General features: G+C 44.3%; 1 protein-coding gene and 1 non-coding gene across 3 annotated transcripts in view; both read left to right on the plus strand.

Moving 5' to 3' along the window:
* The window catches only part of ptpn13 (protein tyrosine phosphatase non-receptor type 13), a 294,978-nt gene that overhangs the window by 40,396 nt on the left and 227,965 nt on the right, over positions 1 to 26,617 (plus strand). For both annotated transcript variants that reach the window (XM_073065248.1, XM_073065249.1), the window contains exons 3-4: positions 4,166 to 4,335; positions 9,112 to 9,177. In XM_073065248.1, coding sequence (XP_072921349.1) covers positions 4,166 to 4,335; positions 9,112 to 9,177 — 236 coding nt within the window. The remainder of the gene's footprint in view (positions 1 to 4,165; positions 4,336 to 9,111; positions 9,178 to 26,617) is intronic.
* Positions 9,552 to 9,658, plus strand: LOC140738151 (U6 spliceosomal RNA). Its single transcript, XR_012101316.1, has one exon. It is a non-coding gene; the product is annotated as a U6 spliceosomal RNA (small nuclear RNA).

The following is a 26,617-nucleotide window of genomic DNA, read 5'->3' on the forward strand; positions in this document are numbered from 1 at the left end:
CAAGCTACCGGCCCTCCACCTGGATTCCGTGACCCTCTTGGGTAACGAATTCGCCAGGGTGTTGGCGGAATTCCCCTCCGTAGTCACCCCGCAGTTCTCCACGGCCGACCCCAAGCACCACATCCCCACACAAGGACCGCCGCTGCACGCCCGAGCTCTCAGGCTCCCACCTGACAAGCTCCACCTCGCCAAGGAGGAGTTCTGTAAGATGGAAGAGATGGGAATCGTTCACCGCTCAGACAGCCCGCGGGCATCCCCGCTGCACATGGTGCCCAAGTCCGCAGGAGGATGGAGGCCCTGCAGAGACTACAGAAGGCTCAATGACGCCACAACCGCCGACAGATACCCGGTACCCCACATCCAGGACTTCACGGAGAACCTGCACTGAGCGACCATCTTCTCGAAAATCAACCTGGTCAGGGGATAGCATCAGATCCCAGTGCACCCCGACGACGTGCCCAAGACAGCTCTCATCACCCCGTTCGGCTTGTTCGAATTCCTGAGGATGCCTTTCGGTCTCAAGAATGCAGCCCAAACTTTCCAAAGGCCCATGGACTCGGTGGGATGCAGCCTGGATTTCGTTTTCATTTACTTAGATGATATCCTGGTGGCCAGCAGTTCACACCAAGAGCACGTGGCACTTTTGCGCCAGCTCTGCCAACGCCTGAGTGACCATGGACTGGCGATCAATCCGGCAAAGTGCCAGTTCGGGCTGATGGAGATCGTCTTCTTAGGCCACAGAGTCAACCGACATGGCGCAGTTCCCCTACCGGACAAGGTCCAGGCCATCCGCCAGTTCCCCAAGCCCAGCACAGTTAAGGTCCAGGCTATCCACCAGTTCCCCAAGCCCAACACGGTCAAGGGCCTGCAGGAGTTCGTAGGGATGGTCAACTTTTATCATCGATTCGTGCCGGCGGTAGCCCACATCATGAGACCCTTGTTCAGCCTGATGGCCGGCAAGGCCAAAGAAGTGGCATGGGACGCGGAGTCCACGGAGATGTTCGAGCAGACCAAGGAGGCGCTGGCAAAGGCAGCCCTCCTAGTGCACCCCAGAGTCGATGTACCCACGGCACTCACAGTCGACGCTTCCTACAGGGCAGTTGGCGGAGTCCTGGAGCAGCTCGTCGAGGACCAGTGGCGACCACTCGCTTTCTTCAGCCGGCACCTATGGCCAACAGAGGTGAAGTACAGCGCCTTCGACAGGGAGTTGCTAGCGTTCTACCTGGCTGTCCGGCATTTCCGGTACTTCCTCGAGGGAAGGGAGTTCACAGTCTATACGGATCACAAGCCCCTCACCTTTGCACTGGCCAAGGTATTGGACCCATGGTCGGCTCAGCAGCAGAGGCACCTGTCCTTTATTTCAGAATTCACCACGGACGTCCCCCACATCGCAGGGAAGAACAACGTTGTCGCCGACACACTGTCTGGCCCCTGCCTCCACTCAATAGGCATATCGTCCACAGGAATAGACTACGCAGCACTGGCGGAAGCACAACGGTCGGACACTGAGATCCCGGCTTACCGCATTGCCGTTTCAGGGCTCCAGTTGGAGGACGTCTCCATCGGCCCAGCAGCAGATCGACTCCTGTGCGACATGTCTACTGGCAAACCCCGACCCATGGTACCAGCAGCATGGAGGCACCGGGTGTTCGACACGCTGCACGACCTGGCCCACCCGTCCATCCGGGCGTCCATCAAGCTGGTAGTGGACAGATTTGTCTGGCACGGTTTGCCCAAACAGGTCAGACACTGGGCCAGGACATGCATACACTGCCAGACCGCCAAAGTCCAGCGGCCACATGAAGACTCCCCTCCAGCAGTTCCAGCCGACGCACAGGAGGTTCCAACACATCCACATGGACATCGTCGGCCCCCTGCCAGTCTCCCGGGGCACCAGATATATCTTTACCATGGTAGACAGGTTCACCAGATGGCCGGAAGCCGTACCGCTCGCAGACACGTCCACTGAGTCCTGCGCCAGGCTGCTCATTGCAAACTGGATCATCAGGTTCAGCCTCCCAATGGACATCACCTTCGACAGAGGGGCGCAGTTCACGACTGGTTTGTGGACAACACTGGCGCAGCTCCTGGGCACTCAGCTGCATCACACCATAGCGTACCATCCCCAGTCCAACGGTTTGGTAGAGAAATTCCACCAGCATCTCAAGTCGGCCCTGATGGCGTGCCTCAAGGGCCCCAACTGGACAGATGAGCTTCCCTGGGTCCTACTGGACATCTGCACAGCCCCCAAGGAGGACCTGGACACCTCCGCGGAATTGGTCTACGGCGCCCCCTTGACGGTCCCAGGCGGGTTCGTACCAGAGACTCGAGGTTCGGAAGAAACTCCAGCAGCGGTGCTGATGAGGCTGCGGGACAAGGTAGGGACCCTGGCACCGGACCCGACCTCCAGGCATGGTCCCACACCATCCTTCACCCCTAAAGACCTCCGAGACTGTGAGTATGTTTTTATTCGCAGGGGCATGCACAGGTCACCTCTGCAGCAGCCGTACGAAGGACCCTTCAAGGTGATCCGGCACAACGGAACCACGTGTGTCGTGGAGGTGGGTGGCCGGGAAGAGACTTTTACAGTGGACCACCTCAAACCGACGCACTTGGACACTGAGCAACCAGTGAGGGTATCCGCACCTCGCCGGCGAGGCCGGCCATCCAGTCAAGCCACACAGACTGGGGACTCCACTCCCCCGATGGACGTTTCTGGGGGGGGGTGGTGGTGTGGTGGCCCGCACACGCGGGACTCGAGCCGCCATCGGGAGCCGCGGGCAGACATGCGGTAGCATGTTTAGAACTGCCCGCTCGGGGCGGACCTTCCGGGAACAGTCTGACGTCACATCTGCCCCGTGGGTCGCAGGGGCCCATGGGGGGGGGGGGGGGGGGGAGATTTAAGCGCGCAATGTTGAATCAGTAAAGGCATTCTGAGTTCAGCTGTCGCTGCCTCCGTGTGTTTCTTTAGTAGCGAGTTGCGCGCCACTACAGTCTGACAGTTTTTCAGACTATTTCATGGTAGTTCTGATGGCTTGTTTGCCAAAATGAGTAGATTAATTTCTTGGATCCCAGTTACATGTATTTGCATACGAGTGACAAGATATGAACATTACATGTATGCAATAATGAAGTGTAGAAATTAGATTTTACATGGATGACAAATTAACAATAGTTTTATTTTATTTAAGGAGTTGGAATCTGTAGTAGTTGGGAACACGATAGTAATATTATAATTTGTATTTGCTTCAAAATCTTAAGTATGATTATCTTCCCTTGGGTTTTTAGTGTATCTTTACTTAATTATAATATGTGTATTCAAAATATTCTTAATACAAGCAAGAGAAGATGTTCTTATTGTTTTGCTAGTGTTCTGTCTTGTTGTTTATATACCCATCATAAATCACTAAATATACTAAAATCCCTTAAGAGGAAAAAAAATCACACTAATATTTTGAAGCAAGTTTTTCTAGATATTTTGTTCTAATTTTCTTTTTTTTCCCTGTTTTGAATGGCTGTAGCTCCCTGGCAGTGCAGGGTGAAGAAATAATATTGTTTATAACAATGATATAGCTTATATCTGTAGAAGGCAAACTAAGCTTAGAACATGTGAAGACAAATCACTAACCACAAAGCACAGCAGGAATTTTTAATGCAGTCCTTAAACTAGCAAATGATGAAATTTAGTGGCCTGAAATGATTAGTGCTGGGATCACTATTGTTCACCACATGTATATTAAATACGGTAGATTGTTTCAGAAATACAACTCAAAACATTCATCAGCATAAAATTGTTTGTTGCGGTTAACACAAAGGAGAACTGACAAAATGCAGAAAGACAAAATTAAGTTCTTAAGTAATGTAGAGGAACTGAAGGGATCACAGATGTGCATGAACAAATCTCTTGTGATTTAAAAAAAACACTGGTTAATTTCAAATGGCCTAAGAACAATTGTATGGTAATGTGTCAGATGTCAACTTTGATATTTGAAAGATGACCATCATAATTCAAAGTGTCTGTTGCAGTACATCTCCATCTCTCCTTCTCTCAGGAACAACAATATACAATCTCTGATGTTTTGATCAGATAGCATACATTAACAAGGGCCTGGGGTATTGGATGAAAATATCTAAGTAACGTTTTTATGTTTTCATTTCTCCGCAGCTGATCCAATGGCTCTAGGTTTTATCATTTCTCCGTGGTCTCTGCTGTTGTTACCCTCCGGCAATATTTCTTACACTGATGAAATGGTTTCCAATCAAGATCTGCGAGCATTTACAGCCCCTGAGGTTTTGCAGAATCAGGCTCTGACTTCTCTGTCTGATGTTGAGAAGGTATGGGACTAATCTATCAGCTGTGTCTTCTGAGGATCCACGTGGATCTCGTCAAAAAACATGTCAAAAAAGCCAAAATGTGAATGGAGCGAAAGCATTACATTTCAATATTGTGCGTGTGTGGCTAAGATCAATGCTTTATGTAATGAGTTGCATATTATATTTAAAAAAACCCATTATTACATAACTAGTTAAGCAAAACTTAACTCTGTACTTAAGTGAACTGTTTTAGGCAATGTGTGTTTAAAATTATTGACCACCCAGTGGAACACTGATTTTAAATAATAGTTGTATCTGTTTCATGAATTAATTCATGTAGCTTTGAAGTTTAAGTAACTGTCAGGGTAGCATCACCACTGAGAGTGCATTTTGGGAAATAATCAAAAGCTCCAAATTAAAATTATGCTTCAAAATATGTTAGTGATGCATTGATACAGTTAGCTGCAGAATTTTGCTTCCCTATTACACTGTAAACTTCTGACTGAGCAGTTCCTTGGACTCTAAGCAATGACGGAATGGGTAATTAGGAATTTCTGTCTTGAAGTTGAAAGGTTTATCCTAAGTATCCTACAATGTATTGGTAGGGCCTAATTTGCATATCTTATCCTAGTTTCTTGTCTAAGACAGCCAGGCTGTCTGACTACTAGGTGGACTGATCTTTAGGATCAGTCTGTAAACAGGGGAGCAGAGGTGGAGGCTGGCTTGGGAAGTGGTGGGGAAAGGAAAACTGGAAGACTGTAGGGTCAGAATTATGAGAGGTTTGAGACCCATGGCAAAGGGCCCATGCATGAGACTAAAGGAAAAGGAAGGTCAGAGAGGGAACAGAAAGTTTACCAGGTTTAGCAGTGGGAATTGGAAGAACATAAGACCATAATTAGGCCATTCAGCCTATTTGATCATGGCTGATTTATTTTCCCTCTCCACTTTATTCTTCAGCTTTCTACCTGTAATCTTTGACACCCTTACTCATTAAGTACCTATCAAGCTCCACTTTAACTGTACCCAGTTGCTTGGCCTACATAGGCACCTCTGGCAGTGAATTTTGCCAATTCACCACACTGTAGCTAAAGAGTGTTCTGAAAGGATGTCTTTCTATTCTGAGTCTGTGCCCCCTGGCCCTAGACTCTCCCACTATTGGAAACATCCTCTTCACACCCACTCCTTCTAGGCCTTTCCATATTTGTTAAGTTTCAATGAGATTCCGGCCCCCATTCTTCTAAATTCCAACAAGTACAGGCCTAAAGCCATCAAATGCTCTTCATACATTAACCCTTTCATTCCTGGGATTATTCTTGTAACTGCTCCTGGACCCTCTCCAATGCCAGCACATCCTTTCTTAGATATGGAGCCCAAAACTGCTCAGAATACTCCAAATGTGGTCTGACCAATGCCTTATAAAGCCTCAGCATTACATCCTTGCTTTCATACTCTAGTCGTCTGGAAATGAATGCTAACCTTGCATTTACCTTCCTTCGTTGTGACTCAACCTGCAAGTTAACCTTTAGGGAATCCTGCACAAAGACTCCCACGTCCCATCACACGTCAGAGTCTGGGTGATTGAGGGAGGAAACTCACAAAGAGCATTTAGCACAGATGTGATACCTAACCGAGCATTGAAGGCATATGCTGATCAACGGGCTGTGGTGTTCACTGAGACCTTTAACCTCCTGCTTCTGCCATCTGCTTCAATTATATGGGTTGTTAAGAAAATTGCGGTAACCTGCCTCAATGACTATCACCCAGTAGCACTTATATACACAGTGATGAAGCGTTTTGAGAGGTTAATGATGAAACATATCAATTCCTGCCTGAGAAGTGACTTGGATCTGCTCCAATTTGCCTAGTAGCGCAGCACGTCCACAGCAGATGTCATTTCATTGGCTCTTTTCTCAACCCTGGAACAAAAGACAGCAATAGTGCATATATCAAGATGCTCTTTATCAATTACAGCTCAGCATTCAATACAATTGTCCCCTCAGAACTAATCAATAAGCTTCACGGCATTGACCTCGATGCCTCTTGTGCAATAGGAACCTGGATTGCCAGTCAGATCAGATTGGCAACAACATCTCTTCCACAACCTCCATCAGCACAGGTGCGCCACGAGGCTGTGTGCTTATCCCCTGCTCTACTCGCTTTACACATACGAATGTGTGGATAAGCACAGCTCCAATATCATATTTAAGTTTTCTGATGACGCCACTGTCGTTGGCTGAATCAAAGATGGAGATGAATCAGCATATAGGAGGGAGATTGAAAATCTGGCTGAGTGGCACCACAACAACAACCTCTCACTCAGTGTCAGTGAGACCGAGGAGCTGATGATTAACTGCAGGAGGAGCAAGCTGGAGGACCATGGACCAGTCCTCATCAGGGGATCCGAGGTGGAGAGGGAAGTTTCTCAGTGTTATCATTTCAGAGGACCTATCCTGAACCCAGCACATATGTGCAATTATGAAGAAAGCACAGCAGCGCCACTACTTCCTTTGAAGTTTGCAAAGATTTGGCATGTCACCTAAAACTTTGATAAATTTCTATAGATGTGTGGTGGAGAGTATATTGCCAGGATGCATCACTGCTGGTATGGAAACACATGAGTGGAAAATCTTACAAGAAGTAGTGGATACAACCCAGTCCAACATGGATAAAGCACTCTCCTCCACTGAGCACATCTACACATCACCCAAGTCATGCTCTCTTCTCACTACTGCCATTAGGAAGAAGATGCAGGAGCCTCAGGATTCTCACTACTGGGTTCTGGAATAGTTACCGTAGATGTCGGATTATAAGCCGCTACTTTTTTCCCACATTTTGAACAGCTTTGAACACTGCGGCCTTTACTACGGTGCGGCTAATGCATGATTTTTTTTCATGCTGCCAAAAACATTTTGCCTCGTAACAGTAGACCAATAAAATTGATGAGTAGTTCACAGAGGTCCAATGAAATTGTACGATAAATCAAGCGCACTTTCACAATTAAATTATTGTAAATCAGTCATTTGTACTCACCCTCATCAACATGGAAAACACTCGAAGAAAAGCATTGTGCTGCCTTTATGGCAGTTATTTAGTTTATAATATTTTCGCTTAGTAATTCATTTGTTAGTAATTTCTAGTTAAAGTTAGAAGTGTTTTAAGTATATTTGTTTTCTGTACTACATCCCGGGATGCTATGCCGTCACACCCGGTTTTGCCGCGTCTTGTGGGAAATACCAGTTTGCGATAAACGGGAAGGCGGGGGGCGAGCGGCGGAGCGGCGGAGCCAAAACGCTGCTTTTAAGTTAAAGGCGATCAATAACTTTTCCTGGTAGGCTGCAGTATATATATTTTTTACCAGTTGTTAGGAAATATTGGAATGTTGTTCAGTAAAAAAGTATACGCAACGTATATTTAAAAGTAGCCGCGTTACAGGCACGGTTCGAAAAAAAGCATTTGCAATATGTATTTGTTTATGTTACCATACGGATTTAATTAAAAGCTAAAAAATCCTCACGTGTAATATCTTTCTGTGTAAATATCTCATATTACAACGTGGGACACCTGCGGCCGAAAATCCGGTGCGGCCTAAAATCCGGTGCGGCTTGTACAAGTACAAAATTGATTTTATTTCTAAAATTAGAGCCAGCGGCTTTTAATCAGGTGCGCTCTGTAGTGCGAAATCTACAGTATTAACCCTCAACCATCAGTCTCTTGAACCAGAGGGGATAACTTCATTCAACTTCACTTGTCCCATCACTGAATTGATCTCATTCCTAGGGACTCACTTTCAATGACTCTTCTTCTCATGTTCTCAATATTTATTGCTTGCTTATTTATTTGTTTATTTATTCAGCCATTTATTCATTCATTATTTATTTATTATTATTTCTTTTTTTTCTTTGTATTTGCACAGTTTGTTGCCTTTTACACACTGGTTGCAGTCTTTCATTGATTCTTTTACAGTTATTGGGTTTATGGAGTATGCCCACATGAAGATGAATCTCAGGGTTGTATATGGTGACAATTCAGATTCAGATACAGTTTATTGTCATTTAGAAACCACAAATGCAATGCAGTTAAAAAATGAGACAACGTTCCTCCGGAATGATATCACAAAAGCATATGACAAAACAGACTACACCAGAAAATCCACATAACGTTTGACAATCCCCAGTCCAGAGTCTGGAGAGGCTGCTGCGTATTAATATCGCGCTACCATCTTAGCGCGTTCCCCGGAAAGGAGCTCCAAACCCACCAGACAAAACAAGACCAAAAACTAAAGCTACAAGACCTGCACAAAACTACATAGTTACAACATATAGTTACAATAGTGCAAACAATAGCATAATTGATTAAAAAAAACAGACCATGGGCACAGTAAAAATAGTCCAAAGATGTTAAAAGACTATAAGTTCGAAAGAAACCATCACACAGTTTTCACAAATATATACTTCGATAATAAATTTACTTAAAACTTTGAACTTTGAATTAATGTTTTGTGAAAAGCATTTCCCCTATAAAACAATTTTTGACTTCTTACTATGTTGTTAAAGTAATCTGGTCAAAACATGGCAATGCTCCTAAATGGCAACGTAAACATGTATTCTGTGGGCCATTTGTTGCAACATTTTTGTTGGAAATCTTGGTGTAATCAGTAAAAAGAATTGTTAAAAGCAATGACTAGCAAGCGCGGAGTATTCTAAATGCTTGAATCTTTCTTTGTACTCAAAAGATATACTTTATTCCTCAGCTACATGATGCATAAATTGTTTTGATCTGGATTTGTTGTTTTTGCAGATGCATGTGTATTCGCTCGGTATGACTTTGTACTGGGGAGCCGATTATAAAATGCCTCTGAATCAGGTGAGTGTTAAGCGTCATTGAATCAGGTGCCTTTTATCCTTTTATTTTGAGGAATTGTTCCAAATGCAGTTAACGGCTAAAGTTGTCTATTCTCTTGAAGCCAGACATACTTATGTTCATGCATTTAAAAATATTTAAATTTGTCCTTTGCATTGTGATCTTTCTCCTCACCACCAATTAGTATGATGGGAAGGAAATAAATTCATATTCTTTGAAAGAGTTTAATTTTATTATGCTCTTTTAAATTGGACTTCACAGAAATCTTCACATCTGTTCTCATTACCAAGCAGTGGGTGCCAGTTTCCTAATGTTTCAAGATGAAGTTATCATTGGCTAATAACACAGGATATAAATGCCCTTAAAAATTTGCTTTTGTGCTCGCTTCGGCAGCACATATACTAAAATTGGAACGATACAGAGAAGATTAGCATGGCCCCTGCGCAAGGATGACACGCAAATTCGTGAAGCGTTCCATATTTAAAAAAAATTGCTTTTAGCAGATTAGCACAATACATTTCAAGGTGAGGATGAATGTAAATTAGCATAATCTTAAACTAGCATAAATTATACCCATATATTAAAAAAACACAAAATAAACATAATACTAGTGTAGGCTTGAGTGAGAGGGAAGAAATAATCCAAGGTAGTGTCAGAGTTTTTCAGATCAGTTCAAGAACCTGATGGCAGTAGGTAAAAAACTGTTGTTGAAGCTTGAGATGCGAGTCTTCAGACTTCTGTGCCATTTGCAAACAGCACTGAGAAGAGGGCATTGCCGGATTATGGTAGAATCTGGTAATGGATGCTACCTTCGTCTTGTAGATATCCTCAATAATGGGCAGAGATTGTACCTATGATGGAATTGGCTGAGTTCACCACTCTCTGCAGCCTCTTACGTTCCTATACATGAGAGTTTCCATACCAGGCCATTATTCAACCTGTCAGAAAACATGTAATCTTGTTGGAAAATTTGAGTTTTCAAATTACCAGAAAAGATGTGCACAAACTCTTTTCAATCTTCTCGGATACATGAAGCATTCACATTGTTTTGTAAATGCTGGATTGTTTTCTTCAGAAGATAAGTAAAGTTTAATTAGCCGGCAGGCTGATTCAGCAATGAAGAAGCTTTCTGCTTGCCCATAACCCAATTGTATTTTTGGGGGTAAAAAACAATAGAATCCCTGCTAAACACAGAAAGAACAAAGTAAACATAACTTGAATTATATGACCAACAGGACTTTGGAAATTCTGAGCTAATGAAATTAAAGAGTGGTCAAAAAAAATGTTAGCCAAAAAAGTTAGCATGACAGGTTGAGCTTATTAACTTATGGCTGCTTTTTAGATTCCACATTAGACAGTCTGAGTAAACCACAATTTCATGCATATTTTCTTGTCACTATTAATATAATTTGAGATATATTATTGCATTGTATTTATGAATAAGAAAATGGATGCAGAAGGGTTGTGAAAGATTTTATTGATACTAATGTTTAAGGGAAGAGGCACCACTGATTAAAATTGAGCCATGTGGGAGCTGTAACTGGGAAATGCAGAAGTTTATTCGCACAGCAGACCTCCAGGAGAGAGTGAATGAGGGTCCAGGAGACTCTCACTCTCCTGAGAAGATGTTTTGTACTTAAGTACAAAGATATTAAAAGATTTCAGTTTCAATTGTTATCATTGCCTACTTTAACATTTGCAATATAGTCAGGTAAATTTACAGAATTACATATTTACAATGGCAGCACATCCCAACTAGCGGAAGGAGTCCTTTGAATAGTCAATATTGGTGCCCCTTTTGAAAGCCATACACCCAAAATATACCCCTTTTGTTACAGTGTTAAAGGATGGCTCCATGAACCAGAAAGTTAAGTGACAAAACAGATCTGTCCTGAATTTGCATTAAATGGCTGGACACACCTTTAACAATGTGCTAAAAGCAGGAGCATTCATCTACTGTGATTCCTATGTAGTTTCAATGGGAGTGATTCAATTTCCCACACCCAAACAATTAGTTTCACGAGCCACAAAGTATCAGAAGTTAAAGTCTGTACAGGTTTTATTTCCTGAAGGCTTGTTCTCATTGTAGGTAATCCATAATTACACTGTCCATAATTCTGTAACCTCAGAATGATCCATACATAAAGACAAAGGGAAAGGCTTGGGTAATTTTAGTTGAGGAATTTTGAGTCCATTTTTGGTGATGTAAACGAAAGGGTTTAAAACCAAGAAGAAAGGTCAACATGAAGGGGTAAAGAAAGAAAACATCTATTAGACAAAGGTCGCCTCACAGATCGAAAGTAAACAGCACAGAATAGTGTCCTCTGGATTTTGGAGAGAAAATGGAAGATAAATGATCAGAGAGCTAAAGTGGATTCATGGAATAGAATTTATGAGCATTTGGAAAATGATGGCCTAATTAGGGGCAGTCAGCATAGTTTTGTGCAGGGCAGGTCATGCCTTACTAACGATTGAGTTTTTTGCGTAGGTGATTAAAGTGATCAGTAAGGGTAGAGCCATGGATGTTGTCTACATGGAATTTAGTTTGACATTCAGCAAGGTCCCTGATGGCAGGTTCATCCAGAAGGTTAAGATGTATGGGTTCAGAACTCACTTGCAAATAGTAGACACAGGGTGATGTTGATGGACATTTCCTTCCTGGATGTCTGTGATTATTGGTGTTCTGCAGGGATCCATACTGGGTTCTCTGCTGTTTGACATCTTTATAAATGACTAGGATGGAAACATGGATTGGTGGATTACAAAATTTGCTGATGACATAAACATTGGTGGCATTGTGGATAGTGTAGAAAGTTGCCAAAAGATATAGCAGAATCTAAACCAATTGCATATATGGATGGAGAAATGGCAGATGAAGTTTAATCAAACCATGTGTAAGATATTGCCCTTTGGGAGATTAGATGTACAGGGGAAGTACACAGTTAATGGCAGGATCCTTAACAGTGTTGACATACAGAAGGACTTTGAGATCCATATCTAGAGATTCCTGAATGTTAACAGGATAGTAAAGGAGATAAATGACATGCTTGCCTTTATTATTCAAGGCACTGAGTTCAAGAACCAGGATGTTGCAGTTTTACAAATCCCTGTTTTGGTCACATCTTCAGAGTTGGATTTCGTTTCAGGATGTTCTATTATTGGAACGATGTGAATGCTATGGAGAGATTCAGGAGAGGTTTATCAGGATGTTACCTGGATTAGAGGACACGTGCTTTAAGGCAAGGTTAGACAAACTTGGGTTGTTTTCTCTGGAGTGGCAGAGGCTGAAGGGAGATGTGATAGAAGTTTATAAAATTGTGAGAGCTACTGGTAAGATAGACAACTGGTATCCATTTCCTTGGGTTGAAATATCTAAAACCAAAGAGTATGCATTTAATGTGAGAGCGGGTAAGTTCAAATGAGATGTGTGGACTATTTTTTTTACACAGAGGGAATGGTAGGTGCCTAGAATGTGCTAAAGGGTGGATGTTTGTAAGGAATTCTTAGAGAGGCATATGTACTGTATATGCAGAAAACAGAGGTGATATGGACATAGTGCAGAAAGAAGGAATTAGTTGTCATTAGCATAATCAATTTGGCATTACGTCATGGGCTTTTAGGCCTGTTTCTGCCCTGTAATTTTGAGTGGAAATATGGTTTATTTGTACATATTTGGGGACACTTTTGAAACAAAAAGTGGAAATAGAGTGCACCCAGACCAAACAATAACAAAATAACAAATATAGGAGGGTGCATCAAGAATCACCTAAACTGTAGAGGTGGTGGGAAGGAACTTGTGAGAAAGGACTGATTAGAAAGTGCTCTATACAATAGGTATAAAGATGCAGATGTCAAACATCTAAAAAACATGTTAAGTTGTCTGAGGCTATGTCCACACTACACCGGATAAATCCGTAACCGAATCTTTTTCTCTTCGTTTTTACCCTTCGTCCACACTAAAATAGTGTTTTCGTCCCCTGAAACCGGAGCTTTTCAGAAACACTCTCCAAAGTGTGTATTTTTGAAAACGCTGGATTGGCCGGATCAGCGTCGACGGGGTAACCGGAGACTTCTGAAAACACTATCAGATGGCAGTGTGCTATTTCATTGTTTTCTTGAATGCAACCTAACAATTTTCAGAATAGACAATAGACAGTAGGTGCAGGAGTAGGCCGTTCGGCCCTTGTAGCCAGCACCGCCATTCACTGTGATCATGGCTGATCATACACAATCAGTACCCCGTTCCTGCCCTCTCCCCATAATCCCTTGACCCCGCTATCTATAAGAACTCTATCTAACTCTCTTGAATGCATCCAGAGACTTGGCCTCCACTGCCTTCTAGGGCAGAGCATTCCACATATCCACCACTCTCGGTGAAAAAGTTTTTCAGCATCTCTGTTCTAAATGGTCTACCCTTATTCTTAAACTGTGGCCTCTAGTTCTGGACTCACCCATCAGCGGGAACATGCTTCCTGCCTCCAGCGTGTCCAATCCCTTAATAATCTTATATGTTTCAATCAGATCCCCTCTCATCCTTCTAAATTCCAGTGTATACAAGCCCAGTCGCTCCAATTTTTCAACATATGACAGTCCCGCCATTCCGGGAATTAACCTTGTGAACCTACGCTGCACTCCCTCAATAGCAAGAATGTCCTTCCTCAAATTTGGAGACCAAAACTGCACACAATACTCCAGGTGGGGTCTCACCAGGGCCCTGTACAGCTGCAGAAGGACCTCTTTACTCCTATACTCAATTCCTCTTGTTATAAAGGCCAGCATGCCATTAGCTTTCTTCACTGCCTGCTGTACCTGCATGCTTGCTTTCATTGACTGATGTACAAGAACACCTAGATCTCATTGTACTTCCCCTTTTCCTAACTTGACTCCATTTAGATAGTAATCTGCCCTCCTGTTGTTGCCACCAAAGTGGAATACCTCACATTTATCCACATTAAACTGTATCTGCCATACATTTGCCCACTCACCCAACCTGTCCAAGTCACCCTGCATTCTCATAACATCCTCCTGACATTTCACACTGCCACCCAGCTTTGTGTCATCAGCAAATTTGCTAATGTTACTTTTAATCCCTTCATCTAAATCATTAATGTATATTGTAAACAGCTGCGGTCCCAGCACCAAACCTTGCGGTACCCCACTGTTCACAGCCTGCCATTCTGAAAGAGACCCGTTAATCGCTACTCTTTGTTTCCCGTCAGCCAGCCAATTTTCAATCCATGTCAGTACTCTGCCCCCAATACCATGTGCCCTAATTTTGCCCACTAATCTCCTATGTAGGACTTCATCAAAAGCTTTCTGGAAGTCCAGGTACACTATATCCACTGGCTCTCCCTTGTCCATTTTCATAGTTCCTCAAAAAACTCCAGAAAATTAGTCAAGCATGATTTTCCCTTCGTAAATCCATGCTGACTCGGACTGATCCTTCTACTGCTATCCAAATGTGTCATAATTTCCTCTTTTATAATTGACTCCAGCATCTTTCCCACCAGTGACGTCAGGCTAACCGGTCTATAATTCCCTGTTTTCTCTCTCCCTCCTTTCTTGAAAAGTGGGACAACATTAGCCACCCTCCAATCAGCAGGAACTGTTCCTGAATCTATAGAACATTGGAAAATGATTACCAATGCGTCCACGATTTCTAGAGCCACTTCTTTAAGTACCCTGGGATGCAGACCATCAGGTCCCGGGGACTTATCAGCCTTCAGACTCAACAGTCTATCCAACACTGTTTCTTGCCTAATATAAATTTCCTTCAGTTCATCTTTTACCCTAGTTCCTTTGGTCACTATTACATCTGGGAGATTGTTTGTTTCTTCCCTAGTGAAGACAGATCCAAAGTACCTGTTCAACTCATCTGCCATTTCCTTGTTCCCCATAATAAATTCATCCGTTTCTGTCTTCAATGGCCCAATTTTGGTCTTAACTTTTTTTTTGCTATTTACATACCTAAAGAAGCTTTTACTATCCTCCTTTATATTCTTGGCTAGTTTATCTTCGTACCTCATTTTTTCTTGGCATATTGCCTTTTTTGTTTTCTTCTGTTGCTCTTTAAAAGCTTCCCAGTCCTCATCTTTGCTATGTTATACTTCTCTTTTATTTTTATACTGCCCTTTACTTCCCTTGTCAGCCACGGCCGCCCCTTACTCCCCTTAGGATCTTTCTTCCTCTTTGGAATGAACCGATCCTGCACCTTCTGCATTATTCCCAGGAATACCTGCCATTTTTGTTCCACTGTCTTCCCTGCTAGGGTATTGTTCCATTGAACTTTGGCCAGCTCCTCCCTCATAGCTCCATAGTTCCCTTTGTTCAACTGTAATACTGACACATCCGATTTTCCCTTCTCCTTCTCAAATTGTAGGTTAAAACATATCATATTATGGTCACTACCTCCTAATGGTTCCTTTACCTCGAGGTCCCTGATCAAATCCGGTTCATTGCACAACACTAAATCTAGAATTGCCTTCTCCCTGGTAGGCTCCAGTACAAGCTGTTCTAAGAATCCATCTTGGAGGCACTCCACAAACTCCCTTTCTTGGGGTCCAGTACCATTCTGATTCTCCCAGTCTACCTGCATGTTGAAATCCCCCATGACAACTGTATCATTACCTTTGTGACTTGCCAATTTTAACTCTTCATTCAACTTACACTCTACATCCAGACTGCTGTTTGGGGGCCTGTAGATAACTCCCATTAGGGTCTTTCTACCCTTAGAATTTCTCAGTTCTATCCATACTGACTCTACATCCCCTGATTTTATGTCCCCCCCCTCGCAAGGGACTGAATATCATTCCTCACCAACAGAGCCACCCCACCCCCTCTGCCAGTCAGTCTGTCCTTTCGATAAGACGTATATCCTTGAATATTCATTTCCCAGGCCCTGTCTGCTTGAAGCCATGTCTCTGTTATTCCCACAACATCGTACTTGCCAATTTCCAACTGAGCCTCAAGCTCATCTACTTTATTCCTTATACTTCGTGCATTCATATATAATACTTTTAATTCGTTACTCCCCTCTCCTTTCATATGAATTCCTATTTCACTTGGCCATACTGTATGATCTCTTCTTGAGCTTTCTACTCCATTGATTCTGTTGTCCTTTTTAACTTATTTTCACTTTCCCTTTAACTCCATCCTTATATTTCCAGTTCATCCCCTCCCCCTCCACTACTTAGTTTAAACACATCCGTGTTGCAGTGGCAAACCTGTCTGCCAGAATGCTGGTCCCCCGCCTATTAAGGTGCAACCCGTCCCTTTTGTACAATTCATCCCTACCCCAAAACAGATCCCAGTGGTCCAAGAATGTAAATCCTTGCTTCCTGCACCAGTTCCTCAGCCACACATTCAGATCCATTATCTTCCTGTTCCTGCCCTCTCCAGCACGAGGAACTGGAAGCAAACCAGAGATAACCACCCTGGAAGTCCTGCTTTTCAGCCTTCTTCCGAGTTCTCTGAAGTCCCGCTGCAGAATGTCCTTCCTCTTCTTCCCGATGTCATTTGTGCCGACATGCACTACCACTTCCAGCTGTTCACCTTCACCCTTGAGGATTCCCTGCAATCGGTCCATGATATCTTGGATCCTAGCACCAGGGAGGCAACACACCATCCTTAAATCTCGCCTGTTGCCGCAGAAACCCCTTTCCGTACCTCTTACTATAGAGTCCCCTACTACCACGGCTCTTCCTGATGTCTGACTCCTCGTCTCTGCTTCTGCACCAATTTTCGGCTCGCAGACCTGTCCGCCTCTCAGACTGGCAGTATCTTCTGTCCTGACAGCTTCCAAGAAGGTGAACCTGTTTACGAGAGGTACATCCCCTGGGGCCTCCTGTACTTCAAGCATACTTTCCTTCCTTGTTGTCGCCCCCTTTCTCTCTTCCGGTATCCTCGGTGTAATGACCTCACTGTAGGTCCTGTCCAGAAAACTCTCGTTTTCACGGATAAACCTGAGGTCATCCAGTTCTTTCTTCAGTGCTGCAACATGCTCCTTCAGAAGCTGAATCTGGACACACTTTCCACAGCTGTAGCAGCCGGGGGCACCATCAGTGTCCCTGATCTCTCACATCATGCACGTAGCACACTGAATCAGCTTAGCGGTCATGTCTTCACCCTCTCCAATTGTGCCTGGCATAGTTTCCTCCCTCAGCCTCCTCGCTGAAGACTCTAGAGCCTCTCGAAGACGGCAACGAAACTGACGCCGGAAGAGTTAGAAATGTACTCACCAAATACTTTGACCCATAACTTACTGAATAAATAAGTATACTGTACTCACTTTGCCCTGTTTTCTGTCCTTGCTCGTATGAAGGTGGTTTACCTATTTATGCAAGTACTTCTCTGACAATAGATGTGTAACAGCCTAATGTAACATTGTATGGAAATACAAGATAACACTGACGCAGACATTAAAACATTCATACATTTAACAAGGTGCTTTATTAATGCAACAGAGTTAGTCAGTTTTTCAATGTTTGTTGTCAGCCGGGTCATGAATTCCCTGTCGGTTGCCTCCGTACGCTCCAGTATTTGTTTTTTTTAACTTTTAAGTTCTCCTGCGCGAAAGCCAACAGCTGTCCGTCATTTTAAGTTTTTCTAGTCTGTAACTACACAAACGCGCACTTTTATGGCGAGATTCGACACCAAACATGTTGCTTGTTTTCGGTAGAAGTGTCCTGCGCATGCGCAGCAGGAGGAGATTTGCCAAAATCTCTGTTTCAATGTGGATAGCGATATTTTCAAAAACGCATAGTGTGGACGCTTATCGTTTTTACGTGAAACCGGCGTTTTCAAAATTATCTGGTCTAGTGTGGACGTAGCCTTAGTACCCACCCAGCCAAAGGCATCACTCTTTAAAGAAACATTTAAGTGTGAATGTGCAGGGGTGATGGCTTCATATACCAAGAAGGAACAGGAAATGCATAGAGGTGGGATCAGATAGGATTTCACAGGACTGAGCTAACAAAGGACTTTCAGTATTAGTTCTAATAAACTGGCAGATATTGAGAGTAATGAGGAATAACCTATAGTTAAATGCAATGTAAACTTCAGAAATATATCATTGTAATCTTAGAGCATGACTGATCAGAGAGGATAGTAATGGATTCAACTTCAGGGCCCACGTTAGGGAAAGGTGGGTGTTTATCTTGCGTATTGGGAACAGCAGGGAGACAAATGGAGGCCATTTTATCAGAGGTTATAAGCTTTAATGTGAACTAATCTGCTTTTGGTGTTTTAACTTGTGTTACGAAAACCCCGTAACCAGGTAACTTACCAGCAAAGATAGATGGATCAGCTGAGTCGGATGCTACTATTTTCAAACGTTTTATTCAATAAGGGCACAAACGTATGGTTAATACAAAACATTCAAATCGTCAAAACTCAATCTAAAACACCGGTGTAACCATAATCAACCAGAAATAGGCTCTTTCGTTGTCTAGGGTATATAATACTGAGTCCAATTGGAAATATAAAGAGTCACTCTGAAGTCTGCAGGCTTTCGGTTTCACGTGTTGGAGAGAGAGAGAGATAAAACGGAAAAACTTGCCGTTTACATCCGTGTAATCAGGGGAGCGATCTTCCCCGTTGTTAGTTAAAAGCGATCTTCCGTTGGTTCCAGCCACAAACCCCGCATTCGGAATTTAACGCACGTGGCTTATTTCAAAATGGCTTCCCGTTCCCACGGGAAGCGTTATCGTGCTTCTTGGTGTCTCCTTGGTGCGTCTGAGGGTCGTCCTCTTTCAGACCCTTCTTTATACTGCCTCACGGGATCTCAGGTGTCAATCAGGTTGCAGGTGGTGCAATCTCTCTCTCAACCAGCCCACTTTGCCCGAGGGCTTTACAATGTCCCTGCGAGTTGGCACGTCTGCAGTTCCCAGGTGTCTCCTGAGAACAATGCCACAGTCACCAGCTTTTGTCCCAGTGGAATGTCTTTCCATTTCCTGTGTCCATTCAGCCTGTCTCTCTCTCTCTCTCTTTTGGGTCATTGACCCCCCCTTTTCTAGGGCTCTTGCAATTCTCACAAAGGAGGGGGCTGGTATCATAACACCTCCCCTCTTAAAAAGGTTTTTACCAGCGGTTAAAACCCAGAGTGGTACAGTCTTACAGAAATTTTTGAATCTAATACAGAGTAATACAGTTATACATTCAAGTCAGCATCTAAACAGTTAACAAGTACAGTGCCCCTTTCCTTTAATACCTTAACCTCGTGTGCCCTACTAACGCCTGGTAGCATCAAACTTCAGCTCAATAACCACCTTATTTATTTGCTTTCTTCGGCAACATAACTAAGGAGGTGTGATCTTAGCTTACATACATCTACAAAGGTTCATGCAAAAGACAAATTTTTATGCTACTTTCAAACTTAACAGTCAAGCTTCCATGGGTGTTGTCTTTATTATTCACATACTTTGTCAAAATCCCTTAAAACCGGCTTCTGCTATTTTAAAAATCGCGCCCCCATTAACCCTCGCCTTTTTTCCGGTTAATTCCCTCGTGGCGATCTTGGGCACCCTGGCGAAATAAGCTTTCGCCCGCTCCTTTCATAGGAGTTATTTTGTCAGCGTGTTCCAAACTTAGACCACCCAATTCCTTAATTTTAGGCCATTTGTCGTTTTCCTCTTCAGGACCCGTCATGCTATTAGTTTCCAATTTAAGATCCGCAAGCGATCTCGCTTTGTTCAGACAGCATTTCAAATTCTGCCTTTTCACAGCACCCTCTTGAATAACAATAGCGTGTGGGGCACCTTTACATTCCAAATCAACCTGTAATTGATTCGCAGGCACCGTGTTACCAAGCCATTGTCTCTGCAGCCTGGTTGCTGCTTCTGACATCAATCCAGACCTTAAATTTTCTTCCTTTGATTTGGGAATTACAGATTTCCCGTCTCCCTCCACAACAACAGTTATCTCCCCATTCGTAAACTCCACATTAACTCTGAAGACCCCCTTCTGTACAACCCTCTGGGAACTCACACTTCCCAAGGTTAACCCCTTTTTCCCCGAACCAGGTCTATCTGACTCACGAGGACGGCCGCCCCGTCCCCCTGAATCAAACACCTCAGACTTCCCCTGAGCTCTGTTACCAGGTTCAGCACCACGTGCGCCCCCATCTTGGACACACTCAAACGGGACATTGGCCCCTTCCAGGCTTTCAATACCCGTACCTTTTTCAAATTCTAACGTCCCCCGATCCTTCCAGTTACTCTCTAGGCAGCCCCCCGTTGGGGAAGGCGCAACCCTGCGAGCTGAAACAACCTCCTCGGCCATTTCAGCTGACTTCTCCACGGCAAGGGTACCCTTCTCCTCTAAGACTGCCCTCATTTCACTCTCGGGACCATCGAGAACATCTTTAGGACTCTCAACTTCTCCAAACAATTCTGCCAAACCAGACAGATCAACCACGTCCAACTCTGGACGTTTTAACAGCTTTATCCGTTTCTCATCTTTATTTCCTACCTCTAGGACCTTTCTCTTCACTAAGGGGAGGGCTATCTCCTTACCCTTACCCCATTTTACTTTACTACCTTCCGTTTTACCACCCTCTGAACCCTCGTGGTGTAGGGTCGGTAAAAACGTCTGGGCCAATTTCAAACTGCGCGCGGTCCCAGTCGCCGCTCTCGACAGGCTGCGAGTGACCGCGCATGCGCGATAGCTCGGGGACTCCATGGGCGGGGCCTCAACTATCAGGGCGGTTCCCATCTTCCCACCCGCGAGGTCATTACCCAACAGGAGGTCCACGCCCTCCCCCGGTAACTCCGGCAGGACTCCTAGCTCCACAGGTCCCGACACCAACTCGCAATCGAGAAAGACCCTATGCAAAGGCACGACCGTGATCTGGTTCCCGATTCCTCTCAGGGCAACCTCCCCCGTCCGAGGGCCGAAATTTAACACATTACGGCTAATTAACGATAGTTCCGCCCCCGTGTCTCTCCAAATTCGTACAGGGATGGGGGGGTCCCCTTCCCTCAAAGACACGGTTCCTTCGGAACTAAATGTCTCCCGCCCCTCCGGTACTCCATCTACCTGGGGCCCTCTTGTCAACGTCCTGATTACCACTGAACGCCCGATAGGGATCGCTGCTCTCTCCCTCTCTGGCTCCTTTCTCAGAGCAAAGCACATTGATGCAATATGTCCCACCTTTCCACAATTAAAACAGTTTAAACCAGGAGATCTCCAGGTTTCCTGTCTGTTATCCTCACTTTTTGTGCTAGCTCCCGGTGGAGTCTCTCCCTTAGCCGGCGGACTGTCCCTACCATTCCGACGGTCTCTCGGGTAACTTTTTGGCGAGGAAAACTTTGTCTTGTGGGTTAGGGCATATTCATCTGCGAGCCTAGCCATCTCTGAGATGGACTGATTCGTCCTCTCATTTAAATACATTCGGATCTCTTCCGGAACGCAACTTTTAAATTCCTCAATCAAAACTAGCTCCCTGAGACGCCCATAGTCCTCGGCCACCTTTTCAGCTGTGCACCAACGATTCAAGAGCACACCCTTCTCATGGGCTAGCTCGGTATACGTTTGATTCCACCCTCTTTTTAAATTTCGGAACCTTTGTCTATACGCCTCAGGTACTAACTCGTAACCTCGGAGAATGGCCTCCTTTACTTGATCATAATTCCCGTCCCTTTCTGTGGGCAGCGCGGCATATACCCGCTGTGCTTTTCCCCGTAACACACTTTGTAACAACGCCACCCATTGCTCTCTGGGCCACTGCTGATTCTCTGCCACCTTTTCAAAGAGCAAGAAATAACTATCAACATCCGTCTCCTCGAACGGGGGGACCAACCTCAACGCCCGACTAATATCAAACCCCTCTTTCTCTCCCCCTTGAGTTCTTCGCTCTTGTTTTCGCCTGTCCAGCTCCAATTCATAGTTCCTCTGTTTCTCTCTCTCTTCTGCTTCTAGCTGCTTTAGTTTGAACACCTGCTCTCTTTCCCTCTCGGCTTCTCTTGCCCTCTCGGCTTCTCTTGCCCTCTCGGCTTCTCTTGCCCTCTCGGCTCTCTCGGCTTCTCTTGCCCTCTCGGCTCTCTCGGCTTCTCTCTCTGCAGCCTTCTGAGCTGCGTCTATTTCTAGCTGCTTTATTTTAAACTCATGTTCCAGCCTTGCTTTCTCCAACTCTGCCTGATTTGTCCCACTCACTAATCTCCTTTCGGGAATATTTTCCAAATCCTCAGCTGTAAACACCTTCTTCCCAACGTAGTGCTGTTGTATGACCCTTAGCACTTCCTGCTTTTTCATTGCTGGCTTCACCGCTGTGAGGTCTAAGGCCTGCGCCAAACTTACTAAGTCTGATTTTGTAGCCTTCCCTAGCGCCTCTACCGTCGGGTTTCTCATGAATTCACCCACATCCATCTTTGCTGGTTTCCCGTCTGACTACCTGCGTAACCAGATTTAAGTTTGGACTTACAGCCCGATTCACTGACCTCCCCCCTTTTTGGTGTCAAATCCCGAGACGAGAACCCCACTTGTTACGAAAACCCCGTAACCAGGTAACTTACCAGCAAAGATAGATGGATCAGCTGAGTCGGATGCTACTATTTTCAAACGTTTTATTCAATAAGGGCACAAACGTATGGTTAATACAAAACATTCAAATCGTCAAAACTCAATCTAAAACACCGGTGTAACCATAATCAACCAGAAATAGGCTCTTTCGTTGTCTAGGGTATATAATACTGAGTCCAATTGGAAATATAAAGAGTCACTCTGAAGTCTGCAGGCTTTCGGTTTCACGTGTTGGAGAGAGAGAGAGATAAAACGGAAAAACTTGCCGTTTACATCCGTGTAATCAGGGGAGCGATCTTCCCCGTTGTTAGTTAAAAGCGATCTTCCGTTGGTTCCAGCCACAAACCCCGCATTCGGAATTTAACGCACGTGGCTTATTTCAAAATGGCTTCCCGTTCCCACGGGAAGCGTTATCGTGCTTCTTGGTGTCTCCTTGGTGCGTCTGAGGGTCGTCCTCTTTCAGACCCTTCTTTATACTGCCTCACGGGATCTCAGGTGTCAATCAGGTTGCAGGTGGTGCAATCTCTCTCTCAACCAGCCCACTTTGCCCGAGGGCTTTACAATGTCCCTGCGAGTTGGCACGTCTGCAGTTCCCAGGTGTCTCCTGAGAACAATGCCACAGTCACCAGCTTTTGTCCCAGTGGAATGTCTTTCCATTTCCTGTGTCCATTCAGCCTGTCTCTCTCTCTCTCTCTTTTGGGTCATTGACCCCCCCTTTTCTAGGGCTCTTGCAATTCTCACAAAGGAGGGGGCTGGTATCATAACACTTGGAAAAAGGATGAAGCTAGCATCTGCAGCAGGTCACCAGTTCAGAAAATGACAACCATACTCGCTATACTGTGATAAGAGGCATAATTGTAAATGAAGAGGTTTATTTCAAACTCAACCAACAAAGTATAATTTGAGTACTTGTTTGGTTCAAAGTCCAAGTTGGTGAACCTAATAATAGATGACTGCTTCATGACACAGTCTGACAGAGAGACAGTCTATACTTGGAAATGGATTATGATTCTGCAACTATGCAGGAAATGAGTTTTTTTGGTGGATGGTAACCACAGGATACTCAAATTAAAGATAAAATGAGCTTCAAAAATACCAAGAACTGTGTCACAGATATTGCAAAGGGCAGCTTCAGTCTGGAGTACAGGGGTTGAATTTTCATTAAGCAACTTATAAGATGAAAGGAGCTGAGGGAAATTGTGTGATACCTGTCAGGAAAGGACAGATAGGAAAAATGTATTTTTTTAGTCTGGGATGTATCCATGCATAGAACTCTTGAGCTTATTGTTAATAGTTTAGTGCTAAACGAGCAAACAAAAAAGCTGGAAGAAAATATTACACCTTCTAGTTTAATATATTTACTAAACAAAAATACCCCAAGGAACATGACAAGAATGCATTATAGAAACAGATACCAAGTAAAGAAGATGAATTAAGCAGTAAGACAGATTGTAAAAATTACTTTAGATAAATTTTATTTTAGAAGGGTGAGACTGACATAAGGGCGAATGGTATAGAAGGGAGAAGAAAAGATGTGATGAATACCTCTCTGCTCCTGGTCCACAGCTCCACATTGATGCTGGGGTTTCCATTTCCAGTCGATGCTTCTGTCTGGAATGTGCAGTGGCCACTTTTAGCAATACTCTCATGGAATGAAGCATTTGCTGTGGATAGATTCATGGGGATGAGATCAAGCAGGCTTGCTCCTCATGTTAATTTTCTGGCCTGAGCAACTTTGGCCTTCGGGATGAGGCCAGATCAGTCAGCAATGGTGTTACCCAGGCAGCATGGTGATAGATCTGGCAGCTTTCCAGTCCGTTGTACATTCTGTACACCGATTCACCAACTGAGGGAGGATGGTAGTTGGTAAGCCAGGAGAGGTTTCCTTTGCATGTTTGACTTGATACCATGAAACCCTATGGGCTTTGAAGTTGATACACAAGCTTACCTTGGGGCTACTGCTTCCTGCCTGTGTACAGTATCGCTGTGCCAGCTGGTTTGGTATGTTTTCCCGCAGGTGGGGCAGGGCTTTTAATGGAGAAGATTAACACTTTGTACTGTTATTAAACCTGATTCTGAGGTATTATTTTATGAGCACAGGTGAGATCAGAGCCCAAGCTGATGTCACATATATGGTACAGTTTCATCATTTCTCTGTTTTAACAGAGTAGTTTGGATTCAACAGGGTATTGTGTTGGACTGCCCGATGTTGAAGGGCGATTAAGAGATATCCACATTGCTGTATCTTGAATCTATAGATTGTGAAAGTTAACTGTTGTCATGATGGAAGTAGGTAGTGTTGGTCATGGACTTGACCCCCACCGCCCCAACTGCTGGACTTCAGCAGGAATGATCTGCTACCTCTAGCTTCCCCAGTCTACTCACCCATCCCAAAAGCTATGGCCAATGCATAGCTTGGACGTGAACTACTGAGGGTCCTCATTTCCAGCAAGCTCTAAATACCTTGGCTCTTGGATGTAGCCTCGCCATCTACCAACGGTGTCAAAAAAAACCAGAACAAACTTTCCTTTCCCATGTAATCTGCAGGCCTAGGTATTCTCATTCAAATCAGTAGGGCCTTCATTTTTATGGCAAGGTGGCTAGTGTAGGACTGATCAAGCGATTTCCACAGCGTAATGTTGTGGAATGCAGAGTATTTCATGCCGTTGTTAGACTTCATGCATTGCCATCTGTCACTTGCCACATCCAGTTTTATATAGAGTTTGGGGCACACTTACTTGGGAACTGAAAGATGCTGATAGGACTTATCAGACCCAATGGCCAATGCCATCTTCATTTTGCCTAAAGTGTAGCTTGAAAGGCCAGTGCAGAAATAAATAGCAAAGTTCAAAGTAAAAATTATCAGAGTACATGTATGTCTTCACATAAAATCCTGAGGTTCTTTTTCTGTGAGCATACTTAGCAAATCTATAAAACAGGAACTGTAAACAGAATCTGTAAATTGTAAACATCAGGAGCTGTAAACAAACTGCAAGTGCAGATATAAATAAATAGCCACCGATAACAAGCATAAAATAACAATATAAAAGAGTCTTTAAATGTGTAGTTCAAGAGCCTGATGATTGAGGGGTGTCAACTGTTCTTGAACCTGGTGGTGTGAGTCCTGAGGCACCTGAACCTTCTACCCAACGGCAGCGGTGAGAAAAGAGCCTGACCTAGGTGGTGAGGATCTCTGATGATGGATGCTGCTTTCAAGGCAACATTTCATGTGGATGTGCTGAATGGTTGGGAGGGTTTTACCTGTGATGTACTGGGCCGGATCCACTACCTTTTGTTGGATTTTCCACTCAAAGGCATTGGAGTTCCCAGACCAGGCTGTAATGCCGCCAGTCAGCACTGTCTTTCTTTATTCCAGACATTATTATTAAACCTTCAGTAAGACGAGCAATATTCCAGTGCTTCAACCAACATAGCAATGTCAGCGTTTGGCGCTGACTCCTGTTGTTATCTTCCCCTTGATCATAAATCTAGTTTGAGCAGCTTAAGCAGTGCCAGCAGTAAAGGGTATTATTTCATTGTTGTTTCTCATGCATCCTTTCCATTCAATCAGCAACATCAAATTATCAAGCAATAATGCTTTTGTATTATAAAGTATTTCCATAGCTGATGCATTGTCAACCTCCACCGCCTTCTTGCCAAACAAAAGCCATGCAAGAGCCCATTCCTAAGCTACCATATGTGGATGACTGTGCCTCTCCCTCTCCCCCTCCCCTTCCCCCTTGCGGACCTTGTACCGCAAGCAAATCCGTTGGCTCGAGCACTTCCATCAGTGCTGCCTCTGCCCCATCATGGGTATCAGATGGCAGGATCGAGTCTCCAACAGTGAGTCATGGGGAAGGCTCAACCTCCAAACGTTGAAGCCACTTTGTTGCTCAGGCAGCTCTCCTGGCCAGGCCACGTGTCTCAC

Source organism: Hemitrygon akajei, chromosome 13, assembly GCF_048418815.1.
Source record: "Hemitrygon akajei chromosome 13, sHemAka1.3, whole genome shotgun sequence".
NCBI classification, from domain to species: domain Eukaryota; kingdom Metazoa; phylum Chordata; class Chondrichthyes; order Myliobatiformes; family Dasyatidae; genus Hemitrygon; species Hemitrygon akajei.